Source organism: Chiloscyllium plagiosum, unplaced genomic scaffold (assembly GCF_037043375.1).
Source record: "Chiloscyllium plagiosum isolate Xiang-an unplaced genomic scaffold, Cpla_swu_hap1 HiC_scaffold_26, whole genome shotgun sequence".
NCBI classification, from domain to species: domain Eukaryota; kingdom Metazoa; phylum Chordata; class Chondrichthyes; order Orectolobiformes; family Hemiscylliidae; genus Chiloscyllium; species Chiloscyllium plagiosum.
In genome coordinates, this window is record NW_028270164.1 from 35358045 (window position 1) to 35370636 (window position 12592).

Here is a 12592-nt window from a genome sequence, read left to right on the forward strand (position 1 = left end):
AATCGGGGATTTTGAGTCTAATGATGACTATGAATCCATTGTCAATTTTTGGAAAAAAACCATCTGGTTCATTTATGTCCTTTATGGAAGGAAACTGCCATCCTTACCTGATCTTGCCTCCATGTGACTCCAGACTTACAGCAATGTGGGCAACTCTTAAATGCCCTTTGAGCAATTAAGGAATGGGCAATAAATGCTGGCCTAGTCAGTGACACCCTCATCTCATGAATGAATAACTAAAAAACTAGGACAAATAGGCTTGAAACAGAACAGCACAGAATAAAAGCTGTGACATTGGGTTAGATCTGGTCACAGAGATAGACGAAGGAGCATTTGTAATTGACTACAATGATTTTCAATTCAATGCCTTAAGATGGGAGGTCAATGGAGGTCACCAAGAACAAATAATTGGAACCTATGGAGGAATCTAAGAAACATATAAAATCGAAACAGGCCATTTGGCCCAATCAGCTCGAGTTGATGCTTACCCTCTATGTGAGCAAATAAGTCTAATCAGACTTACCCACCCTGTTCCTTTTGCCTGTATCTCTCAAACTGTTTTTTTTTGGCCCACCAACCTAATATAATCATGAATGTTTGATAAGTTTCTGCCTCAACCACTATACATAGAAATGAACTCCCCATGATGCCTAATGGAGGATGGGGTTTTATTGCAGGATAGGTTGCAAATTTTATTCTGTTTGAAGTTTCAGTGAAGAGGAACAGGAGATTCAGGGTCCTAGAAATTTTGTGTAAAGCTTTGTTGATGGGGAAGATATGGGAGTTGAATCAAATTTGAAATAAAAAAAAGATTCAAAATACATGCTGTCTGCTTTGACACAAATAAGTAAAGCTGGAAATATGCCGCAGGTCAATCAACAGTTGTGAAAAATATTTTTGCTTTCCACATACTCAAAGCCTATTTGGCTTTGAAGTTTCAGTGGAGAGGAACAGGAAATAAACCATAATTGTGGCTTACTTCTTGAAATTCCTGATGTATTACATCCTTTAAGTAATATGTTGTAAATTGACCAGTTATTGCAATCCAAAGACATCTGAATAAAATGGAGGCTGTATGTAAGGAAGGCATTGATGGTCATAAAACAACTAGTTGGTGATAGAACAAAGGTTATTTTTATTGCAGTATCCTTAGAGGTTAATTTTATGAGGGGATAGACAATCTATGTTCACTTGAAGCTATGTGGCTACAAGGTTTTGAACACAGTACAGTGATTGGTGTCAGCATGCCCATTGTGGCATTCACGAGTTCCAGAAGCGGAGCAAGTCTTGGAGACCCATGCAACCAGGAAGAAAATTAGAGGGACTGCTGCAGACAACCCCTACCCCCACCCATCCCCCTCCTGACCTCGATCCTTAGTAGCAAAGGAGAATTAGATCATGGAATGTGAAGAGGTTTAGGTGAGGAGCAGGTAATCAATGTGATGATTGATCACAAATTCCGGAACAGGGGAAGGGAGATCCATCCCTAGAACGAAGGAAGGTCTGGCCTGGAGCAGGGCAAAATAGGGTCAGCTATGGAGCAGTGGAAAAGGAGAGAGGGTGAAGAGTTGGAAATGGGAGTTGCATCCTGATGATGAAGGCGTGTTGGGGTCAGTGAAGTCTGGCTTTGTATTTAATAGAGATGGAAATGTGTTGCTGGAAAAGCGCAGCAGGTCAGGCAGCATCTAGGGAACAGGAGAATCGACGTTTCGGGCATTAGCCCTTCTTCAGGAATGAGGAAAGTTGGTCCAGCAGGCTAAGATAAAAGATAGGGAGGAGGGACTTGGGGGAGGGGCGTCGGAAATGTGATAGGTGGAAAGAGGTCAAGGTGAGGGTGATAGGTCAGACTGGGGTGGGGACGGAGAGGTCGGGAAGAAGATTGCAGGTTAGGAAGGCGGTGCTGAAGTTGATGGATTTGACTGAGACAGGCTGGGGGGAGGGGAAATGAGGAAACTGGTGAAATCCGAGTTCATCCCTTGTGGTTGGAGGGTTCCTAGCCGGAAGATGAGGCGTTCTTCCTCCAACCGTCGTTTCGCTGTGGTCTGACGATGGAGGAGTCCAAAGACCTGCATATCCTTGGTGGAGTGGGAGGGGGAATTGAAATGTTGAGCTACAGGGTGGTTGGGTTGGTTGGTCTGGGTGTCCCAGAGGTGTTCTCTGAAACGCTCCGCAAGTAGGCGGCCCGTCTCCCCAATATAGAGGAGGCCACATCGGGTGCAAAGGATGCAATAGATGATATGTGTGGAGGTACAGGTGAATCTGTGGCGGATATGGAAGTTTCCTTTGGGGCCTTGGAGGGAGGTGAGGGGGGAGGTTAGGGCGCAAGTCTTGCACCTCCTGCGGTTGCAGGGGAAGGTGCCGGGAGTGGAGGTTGGGTTGGTGGGGGGTGTGGATCTGACGAGGGAGTCACGGAGGGAGTGGTCCAATAGACGATATGTGTGGAGGTACAGGTGAATCTGTGGCCAATAGATGATATGTGTGGAGGTACAGGTGAATCTGTGGCCAATAGATGATATGTGTGGAGGTACAGGTGAATCTGTGGCCAATAGATGATATGTGTGGAGGTACAGGTGAATCTGTGGCATCCTTTGCACCCGATGTGGCCTCCTCTATATTGGGGAGACGGGCCGCCTACTTGCGGAGCGTTTCAGGGAACACCTCTGGGACACCCGGACCAACCAACCCAACCATCCTGTAGCTCAACATTTCAATTCCCCCTCCCACTCCACCAAGGATATGCAGGTCTTTGGACTCCTCCATCATCAGACCACAGCGAAACGACGGTTGGAGGAAGAACGCCTCATCTTCCGGCTAGGAACCCTCCAACCACAAGGGATGAACTCGGATTTCACCAGTTTCCTCATTTCCCCTCCCCCCAGCCTGTCTCAGTCAAATCCATCAACTTCAGCACCGCCTTCCTAACCTGCAATCTTCTTCTCGACCTCTCCGCCCCCACCCCAGTCTGACCTATCACCCTCACCTTGACCTCTTTCCACCTATCACATTTCCGACACCCCTCCCCCAAGTCCCTCCTCCCTATCTTTTATCTTAGCCTGCTGGACCAACTTTCCTCATTCCTGAAGAAGGACTAATGCCCGAAACGTCGATTCTCCTGTTCCCTAGATGCTGCCTGACCTGCTGTGCTTTTCCAGCAACACATTTCCATCTCTGATCTCCAGCATCTGCAGACCTCACTTTCTCCTTTGTATTTAATAGCCCAACTTTTTCTAAGTTACTATGTATTTAAGTTCAGTGGAATCTCTTAAATTCTCTAATTAGATGGAAGGGTCCATGCATGGAGAAATTGCCCTTAGGAATCCTCAATTTTTCTGGTAACTCCTTTGGAGCCTGCTAACCTAAAGAAATACCATTTTGAAAATAATTTTGAAAAGAAAAAGAAATGATGCACTTCGCAAGTTAAATGGAATCATTAATTCCTACTTGCTCAAAACAAATTTCCCTCTTCATTTTCAGATCATTTAAACAAAACAGAAATATCGGTGCTTGTCAGTTCTCATTTGAACAGATAATTAAATAGGATCAGCCAAATAATTTAAAAGACTGTTGCTGAGATCAAAGACAAGCTTATTGTTTTTATCAAGTGTTAACATTGTGCAAGAGCATTCACGTCTGTCTGGAACTTTTATCATTATATATTCAAAGTTATCCCAACCTAAGAGGAGATTAACTGAACTGGGCTCTTTATAACCACATTTCCAATTATAATAAAATATTTTAACATGTAATTTTCAATGCTGCCAAAACAGTAAAACCACAAGTTTCTTCCAAGTTATTGCTGATATACCATTCACTTTATTCCATCACAAATTTGCCTTTCCATTTCTAATCACAATCTCTGTCTTTACTGAGATTAATAAGCAACAAAATATTGAGAAGACAATAATCAACAATGTGTATTTCAAAGAACTAACAGTAACATTACTCAAGTTCTGTTCTTTCAGACTTTGACTAAGCAACCAGCAGATCTATTTACTGAAGTTTTCTACTGCTATGAATGGCAAACGTATAGTCAGTGTTATTTTTACTGTCATTACTTTTACTTATGATATTTAATTTGTCAATAACAGAAAGTTCTAAATCTCTAATTATCCACACACTGCAATGGATATGAATCAGGCCCAGAAGAAATTGAGCCTTAGGAATTACTTCCATTCAATTGCTGAACTACTGATGCTTCAAGCGGTTTACAGCCAAGGAATATCTGATCTTTGAGCTGCTATACCATTAATGGTGATCCACAGATAGATCTTCACAGGCACAGAGTGTTGCCAGCAGCACTTGTCAAAGCAGTGATGTGGAGTGACGTCAGGGAATAGATTGGAGGCAGTGAGGAGAGACGTCCATGTGATGTTTAGTGGAGGAGATAGACAATAAATACTGGCCTTGCCAGCACTGTACACATCCCATGAATGAATGAATGAATCAAAAGCTTAAAGACAGTTGACAGAGGAGGCTTTTAACCAACTACACATATCCAGAAGATGAAAGGCAATGTCCAACCAACTGTGTCCAATTTCCTTCTTTTAAAGGAATTAATCAACATTACATTGACATCTTTATGTGAATCCATTCCACTTACCTATTAAGTTGTGTGAAAGCAAATTTTCATTTTGTTTTTACCTTCAGCTACATTTGAGTTTACTTCTTCATTCAAAGTTCAAACTAAATAAACATTATCTTTACCTTTTGGTATTTTAAAGATTGGGATCATCTCCCTTCTTAGGCTTCTCCAATGAAAACACATTAAAATCTGTATCTATTCATACTTTAGCATCTGTCCAGAACCCTGTTGAATGCATCAATGTCTCTTTGAAGTAACGGTATCCAAAGTACACAATGTTCTAATCAAAAGAGTTTGACATGCATCCCAGATCTCAATTAGTCCCATTGATAAAAGCTTTACAATCACTAAGTATTTATATATTTCATCCAATGATGTACATTTCTGTAAATCTTTGACATAAGAATTCATTCACTACTCCTTAGCCCTTCATGTAATTCAGATCCTTTTGAATGTTATCAATAAATCTGTTAACACCTGACTTCATAACTTGGTACCATCAAAAAATGTAATAATAGCACAGAAAATATTAACATTCATATCGTCTATAGATAATGTAAACTGTAGGGAATTTTCCCTACATAGCTATGCTAGATATCAGACCTTGTTCATTTGTCATCACCTTTTGCTTACTATAGTAAAGACAATTTTCAAACCAGATTCTCTGCCAGAGAATTTCTAGAGGCCTGGCACTTCAACCACAACACCATAAACAAACACAAAGATCTAGATGCCATCTATCAACCCCTCAGAAAATGAACAGGAAATGACATCACCACAAACCCCAGGAACCCCATCCAGGAGAAAGATATACATAGAAAGCAGGAGACAACAGCTTCACTTCACTTGGAGGTCGCCACTGATGATGTTACCTAGCCAGGTAAAGCAACGTCTGGATATCAAACCTATAGCTCAGCGAGCAAACCTACACTCTAAACCTCAACCTGAGCTACAAACCTTCACAAACCTTGCACTTCATTAACATTATATTCATTGTTAATTTGCTTCTTCAATCCAAGTCCAAATTAATGTCCCTCGGTAGCCTCTAATAAAACAAGCTTCTCAAATAATTTTAGTAAGGTCACACCAATGAACTGCTTCTAAAAATGCTGATTACATCCTGTAATGTCTATGCAATTTAAACACAGGTAGATGCATCTAAACACAGCTAGAAACCTCTGTGTATTTTTGTTTTTATTAGCATTTATTTAATTTAAATTATAACTATATTTATTTTGATTTTAAAATGTAAAAGCCAGCAATATTTCTTCTACATAGATGTTACTAGAATTCGAACATTTCAACATAACCATGTGAAAGAATATTAGATAAAATATTTTATTTCTGTTTGAATCTTTAAGAAGAATATCTGCCCTTCTAACATTCCTGTCCCACATTATCGCTGCATTGCAATGCAACTTATATTTATCAACATTCCAAATGTTCCACCTAGAAACTTCCACTTACTTATTAGAATTACAAAGCATTTGCCAACTGACCAAAATGTATGGGATGAAATTAAAATATAATGGAGGAAAATAACCAAAATTATAGCATGTGCATAATTAATATTAAAGTATTCTTATAAATTATCCTCTATTCCAAAAAATGAATGAGCATTCAAATCTGATTTGAAATCTGAAGGTCACCGTGGAAATAAAAAGCGTCCAATTAGGAATTGCATATTCCAGCAAGTCCATCAGAATATTGTAATACTTCCCACTAGACTAGCCACCGGTGTCAGAGATAGATTTACATGACAGGATATGGAGATGACTAATAAAATGGAGCAAGTAAACTGTGCTAAGAAAAAATTCATAAAACAGTTGTGTACTCCCTTTCATCCATTGGAAACAGCCAAGTCCTTCCTCCAGTGTGACAGTAAAGCTCTGCATCAGCCTTTTCATTGTCAGCAGTTGATTTTAATATTACTATTTCAGTACTTGTCTCTTTCAAGTGCCCTTGGACCACACTATAGCCAGCACAAGCTTTAACCTTATTAATTGGTCTAATCATCAGCAATATCTACAAGGTTACTCACAATGTTTCCAAACTGTGGAGTCCGTCAAAGCAATTCCTTCCAAGAGACTGAATATTGTTGTTATGGAGGTGCCTGTAGATGACATTTGTACTTTAATTAAAGGCTATTCAAGGAGTAGACTAAATGGTAAACTATAGCATGTTTACCATTCAGTACAATAATAAGCAAACTATAACATTTCTACTAAAAATGCAAAATGAAGATAACATAAGAAAATATAAAACTACTTTTTTAACAAATATTGTAGGTCTTGCATTTTTTTCAATATTATGTTACTCAGTTAGTGTTATGTTACTACTGTCACTAATCATGTTTATCAGATACTGATCAGAATTACCAGTAGAGACAGCTGCTCAATTATAGTAGAATACTTGCAATCAAATCAAGGCCTTGTTTCAAATCCCATCAACTTCAGAGATATGTACGAACATTTGAAAATATCTAGCCGACTATCTTCCCTCACTGACAATCCTGTCTTTATATTTATTGAGAAGTTTAGAGGCAGGGCAAAGACCCATGGTAAAGAACATCACAACAGTTAAGCTAGGTAATGAAGTAGGTTCAAAGCAGTTGAATTTTTCAATCTGTATTTCTTGTCTACAATTTGCTTGAAATAAACCTTTACATTTTAACAGATGTCCAAAGAGTTTGTACAGTTCTGAAGTCTTTTGCAATTAAACTACACAGATGGCCAAAATAATTCCAAATCTACTTGAATGATGGTAAACTCAGTCTTGACCACACAACGAGTGAACTGCCTCTTGCAGTGACAAAGGGATTAGATAAATGCTTTACTGAGATTTAATATAGGACATTGAAAAAATAAGAAAACAATAGAAAAACTATAATAGAATACACAAAAAGTATCTTTCCCCTGAAAGTTTGGATTAAAAACTATTTGTAATTTTTTCAAATAAATGTCAGTTATGTCAGGGAATTTTGTCAAGGAAATCTTGCTGCTGGTTTTTGATTAAAGTTTGGTATTTTGCCAGCAGCATGCTGAAACTCCTCATTTTATTGTAGTTAGACATTAAATTCTCTTAAGGTTACAATCCAAAACAAAGCCAATTAACAATGAGTTTAATTTTGGTACCTAAAAGCAGCTAATCTTGCAAGAAACACAATTTAATTATTCATGATTATGTCCTTAGATCACATGGATCAGTGCAGATGGACTTTGTATGAAAGGCAGGAATAAACATTGAGAGCACATCTCTTTGCTTCAGGAAAGAGCAACACCTGCACTCATTGTATCTCCCTTCCATTCCCTCAAAACATTCTCCAAACCTTTGCCTTCAATCCAGCCGAAGGAAACTAACTGGATGGAAAGTGAATTTGACTGATGGAGGGAACAAAAGAGAATTTGAAGTACAATATCATACTAAGTTAGAATGAATGTTAAAGTTAATGTGTGCTGATTCCAAATTGACAGCAATACATTGGACAAACTGAATAATTAAATTATCTGTCTCAATATATGTCTGGGCTAATAGCGCCAGCCATTGTGAGAATTGTGAAATAGTAACTGAATTATCAATCTGCACTGTTGTAAATAAAGTGTTCATCCTTTGAATAGAGCGAGGTTTCATGTCATGATAAGTTGAAAGACCAGATAGCTAAATGAATAAAGCGTTAAGATCATATCACAGCAGGTTAGATTGCTAAGATTTATGAAACTATTATTCATTGTTAAATCTGCAGGAAATGAAATTCTCTATTAAAACAGTTACTGCATTGCATAATTGTCACTAGAGCATTTCCTTTATCAGATTTTGCATTTACAATTTCCCACTTCAATTTGTGATTTAAATTGCCAGTTTAATGGAAAGAGGTTTTGGGAAAACAAAATCACTTTATAGACATTTGGAAATTGCTTGAAAATACCTGAGTCCATTTTGGTAAAATCACCAGAGAAAAACTTGTTTATCATCAATTTGAAATCTCACTTTTTTATTGATAAGTTAAATGGATGAACTAGGAATTCATTACACTGTACAAGCAATTCACAAGTGCATTATGAATCGCTACGGACATTAACTATAAAAGCAATGCACAATATTACATCAGGCCTGTAGAAATTTTAATATCGTTCTCAGTTACACAATGTGTTTTACATGTCAGCACATTAGTGGTAATATTTTGCTTCTAATGAAGCAACACAAGTAAATGTGGATTTTCATTCAGACTGAACAGTCAGTGATGTTTGATAGGTGTTCAGGAGTACAGGAGTTTGCAATGAAAATGGTACATTAAATGGACCTGGCAACAATTTCACAGTAATTAAGAAACAAAACAAAAATTTAACAAAATACTTTTTCAAAATATCAATAAGCTAACCCAGACACTGAATAGCTCCAGTGAATGTGACTCCTAGATTATTTATGTTCAAAAGTTACTTTTTAAACAATTGAGTTATTAAAATATTCTCTTCAATTCATTTCTTTTCCGGATGCATGTATAAAGATTAAGAGAGACCTTTCCTTCTCTGCAGCATGTGAAAAAATATATTATTCTGTCAATTTATTGTTACCTCAGGGCAGGCCTAAGACTGAAAGAATGAAATGTGCTGGCCTTAACTCGGTCACAGCACTTTCACTTCTGACTCAGAGGTTCATACTTTCAAGTCTGTTATGAACAAAGATGAGAGAGAATTAAAACCTCTGTTTCCTTCCTTTTACTGTTTGTTGTAAAGAAAGATGTGGCTGTCTCTTAACCCATGAATATCTAGTCAATTTGAATGACCAGCAGCATGCTTTTTTTAAATGGTTTTAAATAAAAGGGATTATTTATTTGCACAGAAAGTTCTGAAAAAAAATCAGCAAGTCTTGCACAATCTTTGGAGATAGAAACAGCTTTGTGAAATAAAAATCATGTTTAACCAATTTATTGGAGTTCTTTGTCGGAGTAACATGCTTGTGGCTAAAGACGAGTCTGTACACGGATTTCCAGAAGGCTTTGACTTAGTTTGACATAAAATTTTAGGATGAAACATCCATGGTGTAGGGAGTAATCTATTATCATGGATAGAAGATTGGTTTGCTGGCAGAAAACAAAGAGCTTATGCATAAGTGTGCCTTTGATTCGTAGGATGTGCTGCAAAGGTTCTGCAAGGACCTGTACCAAAGTGTCTGCATTTTTCAATTCATATTAATAACTTCCATGAGGGCAGCAAAGGCATGGGGATTAATTTTGCAGATGACACTAAGATATGTTGTAAAGTATATTGTGTGGAAGGCGGATGGATAGGTTGAGCAAGTGAGCAAAAACCTGACAGGTGATGTATAATGAAAGGGAAACTTGAAACATTCAGTTTGGGAGAAAGAATATAGAAGCAGAGTATTCTTAAGTGGAGAACAACTTCAGAATTCCAAGGTGTTGAGGGATAGAAGTGTTCTAGCACGAGTCACAACAAGTTTTCAAGAAATTAATCAAAGCTATCCGTTATTAGCTTTGAGGAATTTAACACAAAAGTGAAGCTATCATGCTGTGGTTACATAGGGCGTTGGTAAGGCCACATTGTGGATATTGTGAGCTGTTTTGGTTTCCTTGTTTAGGAAAGGATGTAAATCTTTGAAACTGGTTCAGAGATGTTTACTAGATTGATTACTGATATGCACATTTTCTCTTACGATGAAAAGTTAGACAAACTTTCCTTGGTTCCAATAGAGTTCATAAGAGCGAGGGGTAATCTGATTGAAGTTTATAAGATTCTGAATGGACTTGTCAAGGTAGATGTGGGAAATGTGGAATAGGTGTTTCCTTTTGTCAGGGAGTACAGAACTGGGGTGAGGTGGGGGGTGCCACTGTTTTAAAAACAGGATCACCCTTTTGGAACAGAGATAGGATGATTATTTTTCTTTCAGAGCTATTTTGTGATTTTTGAATTCTTTGCATCAGAAAGTGGTGGAGCTAGCGGGGGTGGGGTGGCGTGGTCACTAAATAATTTCAAGATGAAGGTAAATAGATTTTATTAGGCTGGGGAATAAAAGGTTATCAGGCATAGATGTGAATGTAGAATTCAGAACACAAATAAATCATCTATAATCGTATTGAAAGGCAGAGCATGTGAAGGGCTGAATAGCTGAATTTGGCTCTTAATTGACTTGACACATGCTGCGAAAAAGGAGCCACTTTGTCTTTTGGTGAGGACCTTCTGGATAGGTCTCCATTAGGCTCAGAGATGTCACAAAGGAGGAACCTTCTTCTTTCCTTTCTGTAGCTGGAGTAGTCCGGTTAGGTGGGCTTCAAACCTGACTGTGGCCTCCTCCATCATGAGTTGACCACTTCAGGGCCTCAATTCTTCAGGTAGAGGGTGGCCACTCAGTGACTCAACCACCAGACACAATGTTATGGTGTAATTGAGGGAGGGCTGGTAGGTGCCAGAGAGGGTGAACATCCTGCTCACCCACTCCACTTGACCTAGCCTTGGGAAGGCATAAAATTCTGTCTGACGAGAACTATGGCAGCCAATTTGCACAGCATAACAATCTACAAACAATATTGAGATTAATAATCAGTTCATCTTTTTCAGGAATGTTGTCTGAGGGATAAATGTTGACCAGGACAAGTGAGTTGTTGATCTTCTTCAGATTATGTCATGGAGTCTCTCATTTCCACAAGCCCATTTCAACCCCCAGTGCAGTTTCCCTACCCAAGTCCATCATCAAACAGGTTTGTGCTGTAGTCTCCAACATTACCCCTTTCAGAACCATCAACCTACACAAGAGAAGAGCAGCCTTCGGAATGACAACTTTAACAATATTCATGTTGACCAGTCGGTGAGGCACCAAATGTCAGTTAGATCCCCTGAGAAAAAGTGAAAACATGTCTGATCTGATTCAAACAACTGCAATTGGATTGTGACTTACAATATAATTATTACCATAATTTCAAAAATAAACAGAAGTCAAGAGGAAGAAAATTGTGATGAACCAATTTTTAAAAAAAGACTGCCTTCACCAAAGCTAATTACCATCTAATGCAAAGCTGAAACGCTGTGAATATTGGAAATAATAACCATAGAAAATGCAAGAAATACTCGGGGTCAGGCAGCACCTGTCAAGAGAGAAATAACATTAGTATTTCAGATCTGAGACTCGGTCATCAATTTAGAATGCTAACTCTGTTTCTTCTCTCCAGAGGTGCTACCAGATCTCCTCAGTACTTCCAGTTCTTTTGTGTTTTCATTTCACCATTTGTGGCTGTTTTGTTCATAAGATAAAATGCAATACTCACAATACCACCAGGCTGGATAAGTTGACAAATGCATAATCAGGGATATGTGCGATTTTGTTGAGAGCTAGAGTCATTGCCTGAAGAGACGGCAAGTTGTTGAGAGCTTGAACAGGAATTTGAGTCAATGCATTATCATCAAGCCAAAGATGCCGCAGGGAGTGCAATCCTTCAAAGCTGTTGTGAGGAATGTCTGAAATCAGATTTGCATCCAGACGCCTGTAAAAACAATCAAGTCTAAATTACTTACAAAATATACCTTCAAGAAACATAACTAGTTAAGAGTAAAATAATTAATATCTTTCAAATGTACATGTCAATCATATGCTTTTGTATAACTATGAGCAGGCTGTTGAGGGAAAAAGTTAGAATTGAGCTCTTCACAAATAAATTATGGAAATCTAGAATTGTTGAGACTAGGTCAATTAAAAATCTAAAAAACTGAAATTGCTAGATGATTGTGAGACAAGGCTATCAGAGGTTCTGAAATCAAGACATGGATAGAGTTAAGATACAGATCAGGCATGATATAACTGAGTGACAGTTCAGACTTAAGGAACAGATTAGGCCACCCTTGCTTCTAAGTTTCTTACAATCATAGTAAAATTAATTGTAATTGTTAACCAAAACCCGACACGAGGAACAGTGCAATAGTGCACTCTGTAGGTTGATAAAACCGCAGATTTGGGATGAAAAAGGATAAAGTTTGCTCTCATTACACTATTTTAATTATTCAT

At 38.3% G+C, this 12592-nt stretch overlaps 1 protein-coding gene across 3 annotated transcripts in view; it reads right to left on the bottom strand.

Annotated features, from left to right (window-relative positions):
* Window positions 1-12592, bottom strand: part of lgr6 (leucine-rich repeat containing G protein-coupled receptor 6) — a 257272-nt gene that overhangs the window by 43640 nt on the left and 201040 nt on the right. For all 3 annotated transcript variants that reach the window (XM_043716816.2, XM_087973621.1, XM_087973620.1), the window contains exons 5-6: window positions 11859-12074; window positions 6624-6695 (exon numbers count right to left, since the gene is read on the bottom strand). In XM_043716816.2, the coding sequence (XP_043572751.1) occupies window positions 6624-6695; window positions 11859-12074 (288 nt within the window). The remainder of the gene's footprint in view (window positions 1-6623; window positions 6696-11858; window positions 12075-12592) is intronic.